The 24,953-nt window shown below is 33.9% G+C and overlaps 1 protein-coding gene across 42 annotated transcripts in view; it reads right to left on the bottom strand.

Moving 5' to 3' along the window:
- The window catches only part of LOC122791684 (mucin-2-like), a 732,148-nt gene that overhangs the window by 31,401 nt on the left and 675,794 nt on the right, over positions 1 to 24,953 (bottom strand). For all 42 annotated transcript variants that reach the window (XM_044059549.1, XM_044059571.1, XM_044059534.1 and 39 more), the window contains 5 exons: positions 23,418 to 23,595; positions 14,060 to 14,164; positions 13,210 to 13,250; positions 12,005 to 12,127; positions 11,817 to 11,915 (listed from right to left, as the gene is read on the bottom strand). In XM_044059549.1, coding sequence (XP_043915484.1) covers positions 11,817 to 11,915; positions 12,005 to 12,127; positions 13,210 to 13,250; positions 14,060 to 14,164; positions 23,418 to 23,595 — 546 coding nt within the window. The remainder of the gene's footprint in view (positions 1 to 11,816; positions 11,916 to 12,004; positions 12,128 to 13,209; positions 13,251 to 14,059; positions 14,165 to 23,417; positions 23,596 to 24,953) is intronic.

Raw genomic sequence — 24,953 nt, 5'->3', positions numbered from 1 at the left:
TATAGAGCCTAGAAGAAGGTTAATAGTACTAGTTTGAAGCATTTATGTATAACAGCTATTAAACTTATAGGTCTCTAGTATCTTAAATCATCATGTCCCCTTTTCTGCAAATATGAATTAATATATATTTTTTCCAAAGCAAAGACACTATACAATTATGAAGTAGAGTATTATAATTTGAGTGTAGTACAAACAAAAGCTTTTCTTTTAGACCAGAAATCAACATAGCTGGTAAATTATCTGGCCTCATGAAGGTTTTGTTACTTCCTATACTTAGAACTTTGTAAGTAAGATCTCTACTCATTACTGGACAATTTACATTTGTAACAGACACTAATTTATAAGAAGTTAAATCATTCAACAAGTTCATAGATTCTAAGAAGAACTTATTAAACTCCTCTGCAATAATAAATGAGTCAAAATAATATTACAATTTTAAATATATATGAAATGATGGTAGTATTAGAATTTACTAAGTTGGCATATTCATAAAAAAATGCTTTTATTATTTGCAGATGTAGATGAAAGATTAGATTCATATGTGAATTTCTTTTTTGTCATTTTTAATCTTCTATTTATTCAATTCATTCTTATTTTTAAATTAAGTTTAAATGTTTTCCTGTATTTGTAAAATAATCTTTTCTTTCTGTTATAACATGTACAGAGTTCAGCATCCCACCAATACAGGACTTTGAAAGAATTAGCATCACAAACAAGTTTTTTTTTTCTAATTCAAAGTAACCCAATCTACCTCCTTAATTGAATGCCAATTCCAGCTGACAATGGTTCATTTCTTCTTAAAGGAACACTCCACCTTAGAACACAAAAAACATATTTTTTTCAATGTATCTTTGTTTTTGAGCTATTTTAATGCCTCAAAATCACTCCAAGTGCTTCCTTTACAATTTTAATGTGTGTCTCTCAAAATGGCGGATGATGGGGCCTGCCTTGGTAATGTGATCTTATTTTCTTGCTTTCCTTCCTTTTTCCCAGAATACATTTCAAGTCCCCTTTACATGACTTATGCCAGACATAAGGAAGTGGTGCTGTTTTCTCATGCCATTAAAATATAATGGCAGGACTGTGAAGCTCTGTCATCTAAACACACCTTCTGTTAAAGAGCTGCTTCTCTGTTTACCTGACTGAGCCTCATTTATCTGTCTGCCAGAGCTTGTTCTATGCTATAAATAGCTGTCAGCTACTTGTAACAAAAGAAAGCAGATAAAAACAGTTTTTTGTAAGAGGAGTCTTTTGTAGTCCAAACAAACTTGATAAACCATCCCCCACACTCTCATGCTGAGGTGTGAAAACTCTTACTGCAGTAAATAATCCTTGCTGTACACTTACAAGTGACAAGTAGTAGGACTCTAAACTTAGTCTGTCGGCTACTTCCCAATGCCTTCAGTGGGTGGATGTTTCTCTCTCATGTATGATGCAGACTTAAAATGTGCTTTACTAGTTCCTCAATTATTTCTCTCATGTTCCCCCTCCTTTTTCTATTTCGTATTTATTTATACTTTGGTAACCAGAAAATTGAACTGGTCCCAGGACCCTTTTCAGCCACAACATAAGATACACTGACAAAGATAATAACAATTATTAAATGCACTTATCAATACAAAGAAAAAAATACTGACCGAAAGACATTGACCAAGACTGCATGTGGAACACATAGCCAATGTGTAACAGTGACCAAGTAAATCATTGAGCAACATTTTGTATAAATTAATAATGCTTAACTATACTATGTTGCTTATTATAAATAATTCATTGTATCATAGATATTGCACATGTGCACGCGCGCACACACACACACACACACACACACACACACACACACACACACACATATATATATATATATACATATATATATAGTGTGTATGTGTGAGTGTGTGTGCATTTAAACACAGTTAAGTACTTCTGATTTCCTTTTCTTAGTGTTCTTAATGCAAATGTACATAATAAATGTATGTTAAAGTAAATTCAGCTGTATATTATGGTTGCTGTCTGACAATGCAAGGACTGACTCAAAGTCAGTGGGAATCTCTTACAATGGATCTGCATGTAACAGATATGCACCCTGCTGGGATGATGTCGCACAAAGCATAAAAGATCTTTTTATGAACAGTATAAGTGCACCTCGTTGATAGGGTTGCCACCTGACTCTCTTTCTGCAGTTCTGATCTGGGGGGGGGGGGCTTGAAAATGGTAAATGCATTTATACTTTACAAGAAAAAATATTTACTGACTTTTCTCTAAATGTCACATAAATCTTTGCTACTACTCAAGTTATCTTAACACAAACTATTATAAGTAACATTTAAAGCTTAGAATGTCAATACTGTATTGCTGCTTATGTAAATTTGTCAGAAGAGTTGACAATTGCCTTTAAACCCCTGACTGATCTAATTGCTTTGTTTTGCTATGAAAGGGGAGTGTTAAGTTCTCCTCCCTATCTGCAATAAAAACAGTGGAAACAATTCCACAGCTTTCTGTCATTTTTTTATATCAGCTGCTGTGTTCCTGACATTAGCAGGGTTAATTACACATCTAAGATTGACAGAAGTACCTGACAAGGGTAAACTATAGATTTAACTGTGCCTATGATATGTCATGCATATGGAGACAAATTTCTTTGCAAAGTATGTGAGAAGTTGAGTTTTAAAAAAAGTAGGTGGGCCTTCCCTTCCTTTGACTCCAATGCAAGGAAATAAATGTTTTAAAAACTACAAGCAGGTTTCTCATACATACCTAATGCTGGAACCATATTGTAGGGAGAAAAGAAACCTAACAATTGAGTTAAACTATATGAAAGGGTGGAGTTCTCCTTTAATCTTTTCATAATTGATTCTATAAAGGTTAAACTTTTTAGTAGCCCTATACTGATGTCCCATTATATTCCTAAATGTAATATATCAGTGATCAGAATTACTCAAATGTTGGCCCAGTTTGACTTCTTTATTTAAAAAAAGGCTAGTTTAGTCACTAAAAGATCTAAAATATATTTGTCTCTTGTACCCTTATCAACCAACTGAGTCATATTATGTAAAATAAGCCATCCAAAAATTTCAATTCTAATTCCCTATTAAAAGAATACTTAGACTAATAAATATAAGGATAATTCATATCACCAACTAAAATCAGAAAATTGTGATCTAATTTCAGTTCTAATAACTTAACAAGTTCCCAATGATTAATCAAATCCATGGATGGTTTCTATAGCAACAAATTAGTCTCATTGCATTGAGACTAGATAGTGGATCTATATCCATTATAACTGCTTCTAAATTATTATTGAGTTCTGCTAGTTTATATGTTAATTATTTTGAAGCAATATTAAAACACCTCCTCTATTTCTTTGTTTGTGAAGACATTTGACCTTCACATATCCAGGGAAATACAAGTTAGAAGATTACCAGACCTCAATAATTACTAGTATGCCATTATTCTCAAACTGTGCAAAGAAAAGCAACATTTGATATTTGTTCCCTACATTGTTATAGTATAACTTCAAAATATTATCACATCTCATGGTCTCATTATTGGCATATATGTATCTGGACATTTTACATAGAGCCTTCTTAACTCCAAATAAAATAGATAAATTTAATAGTAGCAATAATATACTTTGTTGGAGATGTTTGAAAGTATACAATGCTGATTGGTTGCATGTTTTTTATGATTGCCCCTCTCTAAATGCATTTTGATCTAATATAAATGATTTCTTGAAAGCTTTATTTGCAGATAATTTCTCTTTATCCAAGTTTTTAATTTTATTTAATATGCATGATAGTTGTGATTCGAAACATGATAACTTTTTTTACGTCAACACTTGAGTGGCAAGGAAATCTATTACTAAAGAATAGAGATCCACCAAATCACCTTCTTTTCCAGTTTTTCTATCCTTTTTGAAAGAAACAGCAGAGAATCTAAAGTAAAATAACAAATAATTCATCCTAAGCTATTTGTCAATAATTACTGGTCGAAAGTGATAACTCTTATTAACTTTTATCAGCAGAATCTTATCTCAGATGTCCAAAGAATAAAAGTAAAAACTGATAAGTGAGAGAAAGAAGAATCTCTGGCTAGAGCATTAACTATTTTAATCTTTGAATTCAGAACTTTGTATATATTGTACATAGTTTGTTTTGTTTATTCCTTCTAATTGCATTATTCTACTAAATCTGTTGTTTATATTGTTAATTGACTATTTTTTATTTGTAAACTTACAATAAAATTTCTTTTAGTAAAAAAAAAAATCATGTCCTTTCCCATGTTTACCACTGAGACATCTAAAAACTCCTGAGTTTAGAAATCAGTTTCCCAGAAACAAAACATGTTTCATATTTACTTACTATAATTCCAAATGAAATCCTTCTGATAGGTCACAAATGGCACATTATAAACTGTACATAATCGTCTTAATCAGTTGTTAAACAAGACTGCTTTATTAAAGAGATAGTCATCCGATTTCAAACTTGGAATTATTTCTCCCATAACTATGTTATTGCTATTACTTTCCAATACCTCCATAACTTCAAGTATGGCTCCTTTCATATGATTAGGTAGAGTAGCATTCTAATCATTGGCACCACAATGTACAAAAATTGTGTTATAAAATAGATACCCCTCAAGTATCTTTTTAATAATTGTTACATTTGCTAATCTTAAAACAGGGAGAGAAGAAATAGAGATGTAATTCAGATCAACATTCCTCCTTTAGTCTTTCTAAATAGAGTCTGATAAACATAAAATGTCTTCCTTTTGAGTCTTATTATTGATATGTGGTGCATTATCTATTACTGTATCACTAGCTTCAGTAAATATATCTGTAGAAGAGTAAAAATTTATTATCCTACCCAGTGCTCATCTTTTTTAGTTTTTTTGATAACCTTGAGTGGTTCCTGAACAGTCTTAATTGGAGAATCAAATCATTTCAAGTACCAATGTTATAATTATTTATTACAACCTCAGTATATAAAACTGGAGGCAAAATAAAATTCAACACTTGTGAGATTCCACAGTGAGAATCAATTATGTCAATTAATTTGTCCTGCACATCTAAGTTTTGTGAAGAAGCATTGTCTTTTGAAACAATAACAAGACTATCTTAAGTGATTTCATGAACTTCTAACCCTTCTGATAAATCAGATAAATTATCTTAATTTGGTAAAAAGAAAAACATCTACTGTGTCTACCTGATTCTATACACTAAAGAGTTTCAGCTTCATTGGTTCCACAATTACCTAAAGATAGTATTTTGCTTTTCTTCTTCTTAATTTGAAATACTTCATTCCTTTTTTTCCATTTTTAAACACCTTTATTGAATTATCACTTGTGACACAAGCAAATTTACATTTATATAAAAGCAATCAAACTGTATAAGGTCACATTTACAAACATTATACTTCCCATATATTGCTATATATCATCTAACCCAAGAAACATTACATAAATTATTCAATTCCTGCCCTTTTTAAACAAGAAACATCTTTATTAAACCATCACTTCTGACATAGGCAATCATACATTTATATAAATGAAAATCCACACTGACATAATCCTAGTTGCAAGCATTTTCACTTTTGTAAAACATTAGTTTTGTTAGTTAAACAAAGCTTAGTTTTAATTTTACCACTTTTACCCTTATGTACATAAGTAAACCTTTTTCTTATTAAATGCAGAGGGTTTTCATCAGATGTTTTGCTAATAACATTTCCTCTCCTGTGTTAACTGTTTCAATATTATTAACAGAGTTACAAGTATTATTGTCCTTAGTGTGATCAGTGTTAATATGTGGGAAATTCCCAGTACACATCATAGTTTTAAAGTCAGTATTTACAGATTAGGCAGTAAATTTTCATAAATCTTCATTCAAACAGTTAAAAAACTAATTATAGAAATAAATGTGACCTCTAAATCTTTCTGAGTAAATATTGTCCACATTGATTGTTTACTATTAGGAATTCCTGTAAATTCCAGCAATTTTTTTTTCAGTTTAAACAGGAACCCAAATCAGCTCTTACAGTTTTTATTAGATAAATCCCACAATGTGCACACTTTGCCATAAATTAATTACTCAGTAAATCACTCACTGCATATTCATTAAACTTATCCATAATGTGATTATATACCAATACTGCAATCAAGTTAATTAAAACAATCTTATTGAACTACTTGCTTAAGAAATATACTAGTTGAATAATGTAATAACATATACCTTTGTTCACGAGTCCCCAAAGCTCAAAAAATCACAGAAATCACACAACAATTTGAAAAGCACTCACTGCCACTCATACAGCATCACTTAAATCCCAAAAGGCACCAGTGGAAAAAACTGCCACCAACAGGTGATGCTTCAAACACACAAAATACAAATATCAATGAATTTTCAACATTTTTATAAAGATAAGCTCACAAAAATTAAATAAACAAGCTCTCCTGAGTAAAATAAACAATCTCTCTTGAAAAGCCTTAACAGGTTTACATGTTCAAACTTGTCAGAGGCAGCAACAATAATGAAACAAAATGCTCATAGAGTATCAATTAAACCCCTAAAACCACATCCACCAATGAAAAAACATGACTTTCAACAGGCAGTACTTTAAACAAAAACAACAGTGAGTCCCCAATGCCCCCACAAAGATGAGGGAGAGAACACAAAAAAGTAAAAAAAAAAAGCTTTCCTGAAAAGCTCCAACAGGCCCAGCCACTAACAACAACAATCTAAGACAGCTACATGCAGTTTCTATAAGCTCTTAAGACCATCTTCCCTTGCATATGTAATTGGTAGCAGCAGTGTATGAATCAAGGCCAGCTACCTATATCCCTTATATATTTGCTGTCACTGGTGCGGAATTAAGTTCAGTAGCCCCTGTGCACTATCACACATGTATAATTATAGTGTCTTTGCATACTGCATCAGATAAATAATGTATCTTGTCCAAGAGTTATTTAGAATCTGGCATGGCAATCTTCTGTTTGCTATGTTATAACATTTATTAAATAACATAAGTAAGAAATAATGCCAGAAAGGGGGTGGTATTTTAGGGAAACAGTGGATCAGTCAGGTGTATTGTACATGTGAACATTAAAGAAAAAAGGGACTTCTCAACCTCCCCAAATCCCTTATTTCTCTATATAATACCCCACTGCGGAGGGAATTGGAACACCTTGAATATGCTCTGTGTGTTTTATTTGTTGATTTTTAATATGCTGTCTGCTTCTTTATATTTTTAATTTTGATGAGTAAAAGTAATCTAAGTACTTTCAGTCACAAAAACAAAACATGCACGAAGGGTACATATTAAAAAAAGAATAAAATGAATAGATCACTGTTTATATTGCTATCTGCAGAGTTATGCAGGTGCTGGGTAGACTGTATAGATGACAGCACTCCTCAAAGCTTTCTGATAGATCACACTTCATTAAAACTGTGAGTACATTTATTTGGTAAGTTCTGTAAGTCTAAGTAGATTCACAGACAAAATCCACATTTGGAATAGAAATGAGTACTATAATATACAATATAAACCAACTATCCAGAAAAAATAAACCCATGCAAAACTGACACCACTATAGTCAAAAACTAAAATCAATGCACCTTCATATTCATATTAACAAAACTACAGCAGGACATTAACTTAAAAATCATTATACATACAGCCTTTCACAACTCAGATGAGGAAAAAAAAAACAGTTCACTAAAAACAAAAATGTCACAATGACATTTAAAATCTGAAATGAACAATAAATAACACATACATATTTAGTCTTCAAATATTAGTAATACAAATCTAAAAACTGTTAATACTTTCACAAATTAGATGCCTAAAGATTTTAAATGTTTTAACTTACATAGAATAATGAATATGTGTCAGTCATTTTCAAAATGTCCAAAATGTCAACATTTTTAAAGAACTACTTTACTAAATAGTATAGAATTGAATCTTCATTTCTTTTGCTGTTAGAAGTTATACTGAATACCAATTATTTAATCTTTAATAAGAATTTATTTTATCGAGTTAATGTTCTTATAACATAATACTTTATGTGAGAATGTCTATTTTTGTATTTCCTCCTTATGTTGATAATTTATTTTCTTAAGGCAATTATATATAGATGATGTGCTCATTATATGGGATAGGGTATTTAGTCAGTTAACAACATTTTAGGAATATTTTAATAGTACTACCACTTTAATGAAGTTTGTGTCTATATCATCCTATAGAAATATTGACTCTTTAAATAAAAAAGATAATATGAATGTTTCACATGAAATACTTATCAGATATCTATACTTAAGAATATATGTTTCCAAGCTACCAGTATTCATCCAAACTTCAAAATGAAATGTAATTAAGGAGCAAGCAGTAAGGTTGTCCAAAATAGTTCAGGAAATTGATGTGTTTCTCTTAAAATTAGATTTATTTTTTACTGATATGGACCATGATGACAAAGTAGTCACATTTACTGATGAGGACTTAGTAGTATGCAGAAAGGATCATTTTGCACAGATATGGCATTCTGGCTATGGTATGATAGCTCTATTTGATTCTAGTAAAGTTTATAGTTAACACTAATAATGATGTATTTGTATGCAGTCAGGAATATTGTGCCTACTAACTAGAATATTCTCAAAAGAACCAATGAAGTTTTTAGGCAAGTAACCGAAAACATAGTTTAACTTATAAAAGAGATATGAATTTGAGAAGATTTTAGAAAATGGTCAGTATCATTTTTGTCTTCACACTAAGAATGAAAGTCTTCACACATGCATGCAGGGTATACCATCAATGTTTTATATATATATATATATATATATATATATATATATATATATATATATATATATATATGTGTGTGTGTGTGTGTGTGTGTGTGTGTGTATCAATGTGGTTGCTAATGCTTTGTATAGAGTTTGAATAGAAGCTTTGTTTTGTGTAGACATTATATTTGTCTGTCTACTGGATCACTGTATATGGCCACATGTGATTTTTGTGAAGCATTTTATAAACAGAAAATTGTTAGAGAGTTAAACCCAGAATTTATGAACATTATTATGCAAGTAAAAATGAAGTAAAAATGCTTTATATAGACACTCATGTCATATGTGTGAAGTTCCATAAATTTATTTTTTTCTCCTATTATTTAGAGTACAACTGAATTAGAAAGGTGCTGGCTATGAGACATTATTGGGAGGACATCAGTTGCTTGGGCAATTGCAATGAAATGCCTCAACCTCTGTGAATATTAATGATTTATTGTGAATTAAAGTCACTTTACATTTTTGTGCATCTAAGCTGTGAAGGTTTTGCTTGTCTTTGAAATTGTATTACTACATTTTAATATTCAATATGTATGTATGTGTAGTGCATGGAAAACCCTGATTATGTTCTAAAAACTGGAAAAAAGATAAGCCTGTTTCTCATGTCTGTAGATCAAGATCTAACTGTAACAGTGCTTTCAGAAGCATGTAACATTTATTACATACTCCCTACGTACTGTTATGGTCCAGTATCACAAAAGGGATGTTTTTTCACTCTCAATGTCCCCTGAGTATTTTTCTTCATGCGTCCACAAAGGTTTACAGGCATCAGTCTGTTACTAACTTATTTAAGTTAGAGAAGCATTTAAAAACTGTCCCTGACTTTTCCTGCACTTATATTTCCTTGCTGTCTATGGGACAGTACCATCTAAGGGCTTTACCTGTTTTCAAAGCAAAACACGTTAGCATTCTTTCTGTAACTAGTAGTACATGGAGTAGATAAAACTTCATGCGCTACAAAGAATTACGATCAGGTGTCACCAATCGTAACACATTATTATGTGTTTATGATCAGGTCTCACCAATCGTAACACATTATTATGTGTTTACGATCAGGTCTCACCAATCGTAACACATTATTATGTGTTTACGATCAGGTCTCACCAATCGTAACACATTACTATGTGTTTATGATCAGGTCTCACCAATCGTAACACATTATTATGTGTTTATGATCAGGTCTCACCAATCGTAACACATTATTATGTGTTTACGATCAGGTCTCACCAATCGTAACACATTATTATGTGTTTACGATCAGGTCTCACCAATCGTAACACATTATTATGTGTTCTTGACATGGATGCCAAGATTCACCGCTTGAACTTTGCTGTTGAGGTGAATTTCTTGGCATCCAACTCTCAAAAACATAATAACGTGGTTATGATCAGAGGCCCAATCATAGTCATTTATTCATTCATTGTTCATTTCAAATTTTAAATTTCATGATGATGTTTTTGTCTTTAGTGAACTGATCAGTTTGTCTTTTGCCATGTGAGCTGAGAAAGTGTAGATAATGATTCTGTTTAAATGCATAATGTTCTGATAACATCTTGTCAATATAAAAACAAAAGTACTTAATAAATATCAGGTGTTTGTTTGTCATGGTTTTAGTTTTATTTGATTGAGTATTATAATGTTGTGATTCCTAAACATCAGTTCATAAACAGGAAGTGTCAGGAAGGAAAATCTGTTCATTTCCAGGTCATTCTGTATTGATATACATGGTGATATCACCCCATCATTGGCTGGATCCTTTGCATGCTGCTGTCTCCATATAATGGTCTAATTAATCTGTCTGCTTTTTAGTCTCAGTGATGTACAGCAGCTGTTTCTGTTTGTACACATTTTAGCTACACGCCACTGCCTTTTGTTGTTTATAGTATCGCATTATCAGATGCAGGGGAAAATATTAATTGTACGAATGAATTACATTTTTTGGCTTGGGCTTAAAAGTCATTATTTGTACCATCATTGAAGATCAGTTTGTAAGCATTTTAATTGTGCATTTTGTGTTATTAATTCATTGTGGTATGTCTTACCTTGCATTTCTAAGGGCTGGTGGGTGAGCAGTCTTATCAGCAAGTGAAAACGTGTGCTGTTTTGACAGTTTTTATTCTACTGCCACATTGCTTACTAAGCAGACTTGCATTTTAACAGACTGCAGCTGCAGATTAATATTCCAGTTTAGAATAATGAACAGCAAATCATACTTATTTACTAGAACATTTTAATATGTAACACATACGTTCATCTGTTGTAGTGTTATAATAAACACATCTTCAGCTGTAGCTCAACAGTTTCATAAAACATTATGTTTGTGTTTGGTGTGAGTCAATATCAACAGAGTGTATGGTTTGTGTTTGGTTGTGGCGCTTGAATGTTGTTTGTGTGGCAACATAACTGAAACTAGCATCCCTGAATGTACTGTGGACTTTAAGGCTTTCAAACTGCAATCTACTCTCCATTTGTGTCTGCAGTAAAACTAGCATTACCGATAGCACAGCCTGTTGTTATCAGAACATGATGACGCAGAATGAAAATTGTAATATTAATAATTCAGATAATATATTCATCCTTCTATATTAGACTTTGGTGTAAAGCCTGAAAAGAAGCAAGACGTGAGAACAAAACTCTGATCTCTTGTTATGCAAAATAGTACATATTGCATTTTTATTTCATTTGTTAGACAAACGGACTGTATATCCTGCTTATGAAAATGCAGACATGCAGACTCGTTTTTAAAGCAGGACTTTCAAACAATATAACAATTATTGAGATTATATTATTAAACAGCTCTTATGAATCACAATTACTTCTATTATTTTAGGAACAGCAATTTTACACTACTTTTCTCATGCAATATTTAAAAATTGCATTGTTTAAGATCTGTATATGACTGTATGTATTTTCTTTGTGCAATTAGATCTAGTTTATGATATGACCATGCAAAGGCAAGTTTAAGTATATCATAAACTGCCCATACCTTGAGGATGTGAGTCTTACTGTTTGGTAGAAGGAAAACGCAGCTTTTCTGCACACATTGTCCACAGCACTGCCCAGATACTTCCTGATATTCAAAACCCTACAGCACAAAAAATACAAATGTAATACAATATCTGAGGCTAAGAAATAACAGAGAAATATTTAAAATAAAACTGAGGTGATGCTCACCAACTCGCATGACTTGTTACAGGTCTGACGGTTGCAGGTGACCTTATTTAAGTTTTTCTTAGGATCCTTATCAGAACTGCACTGACAGACATCACAGGCACCACTGGGAATACTTGAACCAGGCTGTAGAATTAAAAAAAATATATATTGAACAAACAAGAAACAGACGTCATTTACCATTTTATTATAAACCACTTGCAAATTCAGCTTTCCAAAGTAATAAAGTATTATCTTAAGACAGCTGTGATAGTTTGAATGTTTAGTTTGTCACTTAGATAGGTACAGGTTTATTACACAAAGGCTTTCAGGACTGTAGCACAAAATTAATCTAGAAAGGAGGCACTGCCCATACTTAACTGCCTTTAAAAATATTTAGGGAGTTATAAAGGTGACAGGTAATTCATCCCTGTGATTATGGAACCTAAGCTTCCTTACAACTAGTCTGTCCTAAACTGAGGTATAGCTAGGATGTGCAAACATGGCAGCCATCCTGGACCGAAGGTGCTATGGGGCAGAATCTGTAGATGCCAATGGGGTAGTAACACAGCACTGGCATTCAGAAATGAATGTCAATACTGAAAAGGAAAATGAATAAAAGCATATTCAAGCAAAAAAAAAAAAAAAGAAATGAATGTCAGTACAGTATTTGTGGTCAAGGCTGAAATGAAGAAGCCCTGTGTGTGTAGTATTATAACTGTAGCAAATCGCTTTTTAGTCCTCAATTGTGAGAGGACTTTTTTTTGCATCTCAACTTAGAATTGAGGGCAGGTGGCAGATTTAGAAACTGCACAGAGTGCTAGATAATGCTGATTCGGTTCTGGTCATAAACCTGGTAATTCATATGTCAACTGTGACTTGGACCTTTGTGAAACAAGTGTGTGTGTGTGTGTGTGTGTGTGTGTGTGTGTGTGTGTGTGTGTGTGTGTGTGTGTGTGTGTGTGTGTGTGTACTTATATATGCACATATACAATAGTTTTACACTGGCTATGACTTCCACTGAGAAAACATTTCTGTATAATTCTTTGAGATACTGGGTGTGTCACTCTTAAAGATACCCTTCAATTTTATCACAATTGTGAATTATAAATCATTCACACAAATTGAAGATGCTTAAACACTGACCTCTGAAAAAGCATTTTTCTGGCTAATTAAAGCTTTATTTATCAGAGAGACAAAATTCTAGTAAATAAGGTGAGTTTACATACCTTATATTCAATATCATTAAACACACAGACATCCTTGGGAACTGTTGGAGAAAGACACAGAAACATATTAAATTAATGGAATGTATATGATTTAGCCATGTTTAGAATAACCAGCTACAGTAATTAACTATTACAAGTAATTTATACAAGCAATTGTACTAAAGAAAGAGGTATGTCTGAATAACAAAGGTGTGATACTGAGAAATACTATAAGAAGGTGGCTTCTTCATGTCTCACTGGCTCTGTTTAGGACAATATCAGATACCTTGCAGTACTATGGTTGCAATTAAAATAGACACAGTAAAAACTAAGGTTATGTAAAATATGATTAATGCTATTTAATTCAAGGCAAATGTTATGCTTACATGGTTTATTTGTATATATCTTAAGCTAGAAAACACTTTTCCTGGCCAGGAACCGAGTATCTGAAGTAAATGATTTTAGTGCCATTTCCATGCAGCAAAGGATGACCTGGGTTCAATTTATAGCACAGGGGATGGATGGGGCTGTGCTGGGAGGGATGAGAGTAGATAGTCAGTGTCGGTTCACCCATCCATGGAAGAGAGTGTTGGTAGAGTCAGATTCAAGAGATCATCTTGGGAGTAGGTAATTGAAGAGGTGCACTTATTTAGATTGTGGCAAATAAGTTTATCAAGTGACAACATTACATTAAAATCTCAGGATGTTGATGTTTATGTTTATACTAATAATTTCAGTAACATTATCCACTGTATTCTGAGCCCAGTAACCAGGCCATGGTGTTTGGTTACATCTTACACCATGCCCCTAAGAATGCTTTGGATTTCTGTCACTCACTGCTGTAATTATTTGTGGAATCAGTAGTACTTACCTTCCTTATACACAGGGCAGCAGCTACCTTGAGGTATGGAGACCACCATTTCAAATCCTGGTCGGGAGCTATACAAATTCTGGGAACAGAAACTTGGGTCACAGCCTTAAAAATATCATAAAAAATGGTTAAATTAGACTAAGAGAAAAGTAGAGATAAAAGACTTATAACATTTTATTATTAATTAAAAAAAAAATCAAAGGTGAACAAAATTGGCACTAAACTAAATTGCTTTTGATACAAATTAAAAAATGTTGTGCATGCACTAACATTTGTTTTCCAGAGCCTTATTTACAAACGCACAATGATCAGATTATGTACCATCTAATGACATAAATCACTATGATCAGATTATGTACCATCTAATGACATAAATCACTATGATCAGATTATGTACCATCTAATGACATACATTTACTATGATCAGATTATGTGCCATCTAATGACATACATTTACTATGATCAGATTATGTACCATCTAATGACATAAATCACTATGATCAGATTATGTACCATCTAATGACATAAATCACTATGATCAGATTATGTACCATCTAATGACATAAATTTGCTATGATCAGATTATGTACCATCTAATGACATAAATCACTATGATCAGATTATGTACCATCTAATGACATAAATCACTATGATCAGATTATGTACCATCTAATGACATAAATTTACTATGATCAGATTATGTACCATCTAATGACATAAATTTACTATGATCAGATTATGTACCATCTAATGACATAAATCACTATGATCAGATTATGTACCATCTAATGACATAAATCACTATGATCAGATTATGTACCATCTAATGACATACATTTACTATGATCAGATTATGTACCATCTAATGACATAAATTTACTATGATCAGATTATGTGCCATCTAATGACATAAATTTACTATGATCAGATTATGTACCATCTAATGAAATAAATCACTATGATCAAATTATGTACCATCTAATGACATAAATCACTATGATCAGATTATGTACCATCTAATGACATAAATCACTATGATCAAATTATGTACCATCTAATGACATAAATTTACTATGATCAGATTATGTACCATCTAATGACATAAATCACTATGATCAGATTATGTACCATCTAATGACATAAATCACTATGATCAGATTATGTACCATCTAATGACATAAATCACTATGATCAGATTATGTACCATCTAATGACATACATTTACTATGATCAGATTATGTGCCATCTAATGACATAAATCACTATGATCAGATTATGTACCATCTAATGACATAAATCACTATGATCAGATTATGTACCATCTAATGACATAAATCACTATGATCAGATTATGTACCATCTAATGACATACATTTACTATGATCAGATTATGTGCCATCTAATGACATAAATCACTATGATCAGATTATGTACCATCTAATGACATACATTTACTATGATCAGATTATGTACCATCTAATGACAAGTTTTATCAGGAAGGTGCTGATCTCCCACCTTGGTTTATATGAAGGTTTATTTAGTGTTTTGTATCCTGCTCAGTCCATTACCTGGTTATGAGAATGAAAACAGGGTTTCCTAAAAGCAGAACAGGTTAGGGCATTCTGTATCCTGCTCTTTCACACAATTATTCCTTTCCTGCACACAAAGTATAGTACGCCCACATTGAAGGGATGATAGTTGAAAACAAATGGAAAGTGACATGGGGAAGCAATAACGCCCAACAGGAAGAAAGAATGTAGAGGTATGTAAGCCCTAAAATCCTGATTATGGAACCCATCTGGGGACTTGCAGTACCTGCCACAATTATGGTTGTCATTCCTATTATGTTGTAGATTCTTCGACTTGAATGAATGAATGAATGACTAGAATCCTTGCGGAAGCACTTTTGCCATACGATGATGAGATAAAAAGAAGTGGTGAATTAAAAAAAAAAGTTATCCTTGAAAATTACCTAACCTTGCTTCACGATATTACCTGTCCTTCTCTATCCATATTATTCTATCTGAGATAATCCTATAGAATGTTTTAATACTGCCCTAATAGACATCATTAATACTACCACTCCTTTTTCCTCCAAACAGACGAAGTCCATTCCATCCAGGGAAGAATTCAAACATCTGATAACTCCTGCACCACAGAAAACATCTATGGATGACCTACCCTAACTATAAATCCCCTATGATTACTCACTCAGTGGGTCTAGTAATAAATAGACCCCTATAAATGAAAAGCACAAAAAATTCAGTAAATGAAATAAACAATTTATGATTAATGGCAGGCCTAAAACAACTATTCTACCCATGTAAAAAAAAATTCAGTCCCAGTCAGTCTCTGAGTGACAAAGAAGAACCATTTTCACTCATTTCATAACAGTACTTGTTTTACTGAAGAAAGTAGCACAAAAATTCCATCTAAAAATTAATTTCTCCACCTTTGGCCATATTGTCCATCTATAAATTGCCGGTCTTCTTTATGAAGTCATTTTTATAGACATCTGACTCGTACGGCTTATCCATTGCAAACAGCATCCCCCAAGAATGTTACATCTTGAAGCCTTAACCTGACATATCATCTTACCTTACAACCTCATCCTGAAAGATACATAACTCTGCTCTTTTAAAAAGCTATTATATTTCAGAAAGAATGGTGCTAGGGTTCCTTTTCCAACTAACATTCTACAACAGCCTTACAATCCCCTATGACAAATATTCTAGAAAGAATGAGCAACTTGTAATCTATCTGCTCTCTTCACCAGTTTTCTACAAAACCCTCAACATGGGTTTTCTTCTAACTGTGATGTTGACATTGCATTCTTAAGATTTGTAAACTATATCTGTCCTGAATTTTTAGATATATAGTTGTCTATGCCTTGTTTTTAGATCTGTCCAGGGCATTGTACTCTTAAGATCACACCTTTCTCAATGGCTATCTTCTCAACAATTGTATCAACCCCAATAACCCCTATTTGATTAAAAGTTTCCTAACAAGTACAAGCCAACAAGTCTGTTAGTAATGTGGTCTCACATTCCCTGTTCCTACGAAGTAGAGTGAACTTCAAGACTCTGTTCTTGGACATTTGCTGATTCTAAGTCATATCAAAGACATTAAAATCATGTATAAGGTTGTTTATTAATTTACTATTTAGTAACTGGGTAGGTGGACTGCATACCTCTCAACTGTACATATTTTCACAGAATGTCCTGATTTTTGCCTCATATTTTGGTCTATTTTTCACAAAATTGTGTTTTTCTGGCAAATTAGTAGAAAATCATTAAAAATTGAAGTTAGAAAACAATGAAAGACATCTCAGTTTCAGACTTCATACACTTCAGAAAATTTATGCTAATGCAAAACTTGTTATTCTATCAACTTTCTAAGTTTGTAAGAGCAATATTTAAAAAAAAAGTCCCTATTTTTGGGCCTTTGTCCCACTTTTATTTATGGCTTTGTCTAGATTTCTTGTTCCAAGAGGTTGAGAGGTATGGTAGACTGATCCACAGACCATTTTCAGCCATGACCTAGACTCAGAAGCAATAAACAATGCAAGTAAACTATTTATATAGTTCAGATATGATAGATTCTTGGGTTTACACAGTTTCCTGACTTTAGAAAGTTCTATATAGTTATTATGCAATTTTTATAAAGTAGAATGTTATACAGTTTTGCATATTTCTAATACTGTAGCAGGTTTACATTATGTTTTATCAATTTACACGAGTTACAATACAGTTTGGCGTCATGAATTTTTTTTCTTAAAAGTTTAAAATTGAATTTCCATTAAAAAAATCAAACGGAAGTGAGTAAAAACCAGAGATTACATAGTCAGGTCAAGAAGAGGCTAAATATATGTTACTATATGTTAGTATGCAGATGGAAACGTTCAAATATGATTGTTCAACAGGTTCTTAAAAGGCCTTTACTTTCTTCCATATCTGGCTATTATTTTACAGACTTATTCCTTCATGGAGGTCACAACAAATCTATAATGTTCAGGAGACAAGTAACAGTGTAAAAGACCAGGATACAAAACGTTCAGTCTTCTCAACCTGTTTTGCTTTTAAGAAACCCTGCTTCATTCTCATAACCAAGAAATGGAATGAACAGGAGACAAAACGCTAATTAAAACTGCATTTCTGATAAGTATTCAGATAAACCAAGGTGGGAGGTCAACACCCTTCTGATAAAGCTCTTCTCATAAGATAGTACATAATCTGATCATAGTGCTTTTTTAAATTAAATAAGTCTGTTCTCTATGTCAGCCTTAATTTAGTCAGTGTTAAATATTCAAACATTTTGCACATGACGTCATTTAAAATCACTGACTCTGTAAAATATTTCTGAATTAAAGTCGATCAACGACTTAAGCAAGATTAAACATGTTCAGAATAGCTCAAACAACATAAATGTCTCTAACCACATATTTAAACTACAACTTACATTGCCAAAGGCTGTACTCCCACAGTCTTCTTTTCTCTTCCTTACTGAATGTCTCTCTGACCCATCCATGGTTACTAATCTTTTGAAACATACATTTATCATACTTCAAGTATCTTAACATAAAAAGCCAGACTTGCTTCAAATCTACCTTACCATATACTTATCACAGACCCAAAAGCAATTAAAATGATTCTTTGAGCAAAAGACTTCCACTTGACCATCTAATTCAAGCAAATAAAACACTTCACTTGAATATCATTTTTCTAGGTCATGTTTGCTATAAATTCCTGCCAATCATCATGTCTTTTTTCCATCTGATCACCTATTCATTTCCTTTAACAACATAATGTGTACTTATACGAGAGAAAAGTCTGTGTGGGACATCATCCATGCAGCCAGAAAGGTTAGATACTTTTGTTTCCTGGTCTACACGTTTTATCTCACAGCACCTTGCCATTCTTAGACGCCCATTGTACTGCACTGAAACACCTGGACAGTCTCATGCATGTACGCAGTTGCTGTGCTATGCAGAACTTGATTGATACAAACATCTTTACATGCTTGCTGCTTGCTGGGTCTCCTGCCTCCAGGAAGTTGCAGTCATGCAGTACACCAGAATGGATGATTCTGCATCTGTCCCACAGTCTGACTCTCATTTCTGTTTTCTTCAACACTTGGGGTAATTAATTGATCCTGGCTCATTAGAGCCATAGACATTGCTTCATTCCTTAGCACCAAGCAGTATAACTAGTCTGCCTTTACCACATTACTCACTCATGCAGTTCCAAACCAATCATTACAATTATAAAAAACTACTCATCTAGTAGTAGATCTGGTGATGGAATGCGTTCCTTTCCTCAATCTAAAATGTGGAAAACATATCTTCCTCAAATGCACCTATCCTATTTAAATCTCTTGAAATTCCTAATCCTACAGAATAAAAATGTGCACCTGCAATTTGACAAGATGTGGTTATCTGTTTTCTTTTGCTAAAACAACATTTTTATTAACTGTCCTTTTTTTACATTTACAGTACAATAACACTTTCTCATCTTTATTGTCCATTAATCCTTAGTGATCACACAATCTAGTCTCCTCCCCTTCCCCATCTTGTTTATAATTTACTATTATTTACGTTTCCATGTTCCACCTTCTATTCTTATTCAGTTTCAGATCTTGTTTTCTCTATGTCTGCCATCTTGCTGAGCACTGCCTACTAATACTGCCAACTCATTTCTGTATGATTTCACTTAGAAACACTTAAAATGTCTGCACCTGTTTATCTGTACAATTCCTTAATCTCTGCTATCACCATAACCCCCATACTAATTCACTTATTTGATTCTGGTTTTCTTCTGCCTTTCTGACAAATGTTTATACTTGTGAAGACTAACAACCTATGCATACTGTACACCTTGTACAGAGCAGCGTAATAGCAGGATGTTTGTAATCATATAATACATTATTCTGTAACTCATACAAGTTTTATTCCTTGTAGAACAGTAATTATTGTTTTTATTTATTTTTACTTTATTGTGTTTAATACTTTCTTTCTTAGTTATACTTGATTATGCTATGCATTGTCTGTAATTTTCCATTTCATGTAGTTTTCCTTCATAGGATTTACTGGAAATGTACTTTGTCAATTTGGACTGTCATGGTAAAATCTACGAAAGAATGAGGAATGAACAAATGAATGAATGACTTTGGATAAACAAGCTACATACACTAGTCGATTGGATTATGAAATATTGGATTTACCTGGCATTATATTTACTTATTAGTAATTCTTGGTACTCCATTCCATCTTTTAGGCAGGCCTGTCATTTTTTTCTAGCCCCATCCATCCAACCTGTACTAGCAACACCAGAGGGAGAGAGGAGCCTGTCTATCTATCTATATTTATATGGAAGGGTGTTATAGCAACACTAGCATGAGAGAGGAGCCTGTCTATCTACATTTATATGGAAGGGTGTTATAGCAAATCCAGAGGGAGAGAGGAGCCTGTCTATCTATCTATATTTATATGGAAGGGTGTTATAGCAACACTAGCATGAGAGAGGAGCCTGTCTATCTATCTACATTTATATGGAAGGGTGTTATAGCAACACTAGCATGACAGAGGAGCCTGTCTATCTTTCTATATTTATATGGAAGGGTGTTATAGCAACACCAGATGGAGAGAGGAGCCTGTCTATCTATCTATATTTATATGGAAGGGTGTTATAGCAGCACTAGCATGACAGAGGAGCCTGTCTATCTATCTATATTTATATGGAAGGGTGTTATAGCAACACTAGCATGAGAGGGGGGTCTATCTATCTATATTTATATGGAAGGGTGTTATAGCAACACCAGAGGGAGAGAGGAGCCTGTCTATCTATCTATCTATCTATCTATCTATCTATCTATCTATCTATCTATCTATCTATCTATCTCTCTAGCTCTCTATCTATCTACATTTATATAGAAGGGTGTTATAGCAACACCAGAGGGAGAGAGGAGTTTGTCTATCTATCTATATTTATATGGAAGGGTGTTATAGCAACACTAGCATGAGAGAGGAGCATGTTTATCTATATTTATATGGAAGGGTGTTATTTACTCCATCGAATCTGCTGCTGATCTATCCATCCATCCACAGCCCCTTTTCTCATTTCTGCTTCTGATCAATATAGTGAATGATTGTGAAATGTGATCTACTTTTCAGTTCAGTGGATGAATGGAGCATTGAATTCTTGCAGGTTAAGTAAGTGTTGGTTTGGGAAAGTAATGCTAAAACCTTTAGATATTCCAAAGATTTCAGCATTATGAAGTAGGAATGCTTGTGTAGGTGCAGAGAGGTGAAGGTTTGGGAAGGTTTAAGTGAGGTCATAATTGTAGTGTAGTGTGTATGTGTTGTTGTGCGTTTGTGTGTGCATCCAAGATGTCAAGTTGTAGTGCTATGGAAAGTGTTTTTGGAAAGTCAGGTGCAGGGTTAGGGTCTGGGGCTTCACACCCTCCCCAGATTAGTAATACCAGATAAACCTAATGCTAGGCTTGCCCCTGCCCACACCCTGTTCCTTAACGTTCAGTGATACTTTAAATAATACTGCCACTATTCAGGCAAATTTGATCTGAACGTGAAGCGGGGTTTTGGTGTTCTAATCCAAAAGAAAACTGCATTTCCTTTTGAAATCAATTTTATTTTAGGCATTTTGAGTTTTCTGGTGTGTTGAATTTCAAAATGCCAGCACTGATCACTTCATTTTCAATGCCTTTGTATTCTGATAATTCAAGATATACTCATGTATTTATAGACACACACACACACACACACACACACACACACACACACACACACACACACACACACACACACACACACACACACACGTGTGAGTGTCAGCATAAGAGTGCTTGTGTATGTGCTTATGTTTGTTAACATTTATTTAACATTCATTAAAACCCTTTCAGCCATGACCTGGTTAAAGGCTTGGAAACATACAGGAATTTGTATAATGAGTCAACTATAGCATACAAGTGTTAAAAACGAACTGAAGCTTTATTGGCTGATGCTCCTGCGTACTGAAGTACTTACAGAACCACATTTCTGCGTCATTAGAATTGAGAGGACTAGTTGTCATAGCTTCCTAGCTTGTAATTTAAACAAACTTTATTTTAAAATTATTTCTGGTCAGCATGCTAATAATACAAAACAGTAAATGGGAAACCCCTTGACCCATCAGTCTTTGTAAATGCATATAACAAGGTACAGATGCAATTACTGGAAGGAAAATGTAGTTTGCCAAATTAAATTGATTGTTACCATTAGCCTCTACTCAGCAAAACTCAATTGTCATGTTGTCCCTGTACTCGGCTGCTCACTCCCATTTGTATTATGAGCTCTGATGAAAAGGGGGTACTTCTAAAGTTGACTTTTTGATCCCATGTCATCACATGCCCTTAGTTACACACACACGTGCCTTATAGCAAGTGCTTTCATTTCAATTATATTCTATTTGGCTTATAGGCTCATAGGCAAGTACTGGGTTTGCTGCCCTTGTAGGCCATTTTAAGCCTATCCAATCTCCCTTAATGAGAATGGAACCCTGTACTTCTTCACTTTAATCATTATGCGAGCCTCTGACCCATAATAGTTTACAGGTTAGTACCTGGCTAACTGCTTGTGAGGGCCATTTTAAGCTTAGCCAATTATCCCCTTTGAGAATGAAACCTTGCACCTTGTGTTTGTAAGGTAAACACCTTAACTATTATGACAACCCCCAACCTTCATTAGAAATGTTATCTGCCCATAGTCATGGAAGCTGTAAACTTGGTTTTAATTTATAATATAGGACTGAGCATGTGCAGAAATGTGTTATGTGCCTCACGAATTTGCAAAATGGTGGATGGCTGGACCATATTTTCATTTATATGTTTTATCATTATAGTATGATAGAAGTATGTAGACTGTGACTAGTTTCTACTAAGAGTTATGTGTACTAGCTTTTGAAAGTGTTTATTTGCATTCTGCCTCTTCCTGTTGCCCTGCAGTGCATGGCAAGGGCTATAAAGGATGTTAACACTGCTAATTTCTTATTGTATGTTTAGGTTGCTGTATTTTAGTGATGACATCACTTCTGTCCCATAGCAGTTTACTGAGGAATATAATTACCAGCTCATCACATACCTATTTAATCTCACCAGGATACCATCAGACCTTCTTGAATACATTTCTCTAATATGTAAGAATGTGCACTTTACACAGGAACACATGATGTTCCGCATGTGCTTGTCTAATGAGCTTCTTTTTCTCTCACAATAAAATGCATTTTACAGAATTATTGTTTGATGAACACGCTTATCCCCACATGACTGCCATATATCTTCTGAAAATAAAACCTTTCCAGACACTTACGGCACTCATACACTTCACAGCAAGGATCTTGGGGGTCTATTCCTCTGTGTGGTACAAATCCTTCCTGAGTACACAGTGGAAGAGAAGGTTCTGGACATGGGCGTTGTTCACAGTGAGCACTCATAGTGCTTCCATCACAGAAACAGCGAACGCAGCCAATCATCCATACGTCATCAGGCTGTTGGGAGCAAAAGGAGATTTGTGTTACTTCAATTACTTACTGCTTTTATTTGCACTGTAAACACTTTTCATTTTGTGTTTAATGTACACCCATTCTGCTTTAAACTGTCAATTTCAAAATCATTTAGTTCTTATACAGCATGCACGGTTTCACTTTTTAAACTTGTGGATGCCAGAAGAACCTAAGTGTGAGATGTAATACTAAATACACCCCTCATCCAGAAACAATACAAGCTTGAGTAAATAAAGAGCTACCTTTTCAGACCACCTGAAAACAGCATCAACTTTGTCCAGCCAGCCTGAAAAGTCATTTCTTCACACACAAAAGGAATGTTTCTATAAACATAATATCTAAAAATGGCAACAATTCTTTTATTTTTTAGGGGTGGCACAGTGGATAGCATTGTCACCTTGTTAACAGCAAGAGGTTCCTCAATTTAATTCTTGGCTGGGGTGCCTTCTGTGTGGAGTCTGCATGTTCTTCCTGCATTCTCGTGGGTTTCTTCTGGGTGCTTCAGTTTCCTCCCACATTCCAAAGACATGCAATAGGTGGACTGGACATTGTAAAGTAGTCATAGGTTTGGGTCTGAGTGTGTGGTATGGAAGATATATTGTGGCAGGGCTAGCCACCCAGTGGTGTAAACCTTGGTTTTAGATGATTGTCACTGTTGAAGTGACACCCCAACCCCGTGTGCAAAAATGCGGAAAAAAAAAGGTGCTATAGATGGATTTTCCTGCCCATTTGCTATGGAGCCCTGAGGAAAAGGTCTAATATATACAAACACAGTTTAATGCAGAGAAAGTTAGAAGCATCAGTTTTACAGTTGTGCTCAGCTACCTGGAGGCATTGTACAACAATCTGCATACAAACAGCGTAAGAACATTGTATTAGTAATTTGGTCAACTGTAGTATGATTCAAAGTAGTTTGGAACAACAGTTACAGGTGTATTCAGAATAATAAAAGAAGCCAAATAACACTCACTGCCTCTCTCCTCCCTCATACACAGGCACCTACAACACTTGAACACTAATTGAACCTGTGCCACTGACACTTCAAAAGCCAACTTTCTCCTAACTAGCATAATGCTGGCCCCGATATTATAGCACAAATATCAGAGCTGAAAAGCTTAAAAAGGTAGGAGAGTTAATTGGGTCTCTCTGTGGACAAAGGGATTTCAGCAACTGGCTACTTTGCCTTGGCTACCCTTCATGCTACTGTTGGAAGAGATAGGCACATGATTCATAATGCCTGGTACTCCATTCCAACACTGGAAGATTTAAAATAAAAGGTATTAAAGGAACTCAGTCAAACCTCTTTGTACAGGAGCCAGTGAAGCCAGCAAAACCTTCCAGAA

This window comes from Protopterus annectens, chromosome 17.part0, assembly GCF_019279795.1.
Source record: "Protopterus annectens isolate FY-2018-M chromosome 17.part0, PAN1.0, whole genome shotgun sequence".
Lineage (NCBI taxonomy): Eukaryota > Metazoa > Chordata > Ceratodontiformes > Protopteridae > Protopterus > Protopterus annectens.
Note: the sequence above shows the minus strand (reverse complement) of the source record. Positions and strands in the feature narration are given on the sequence as shown.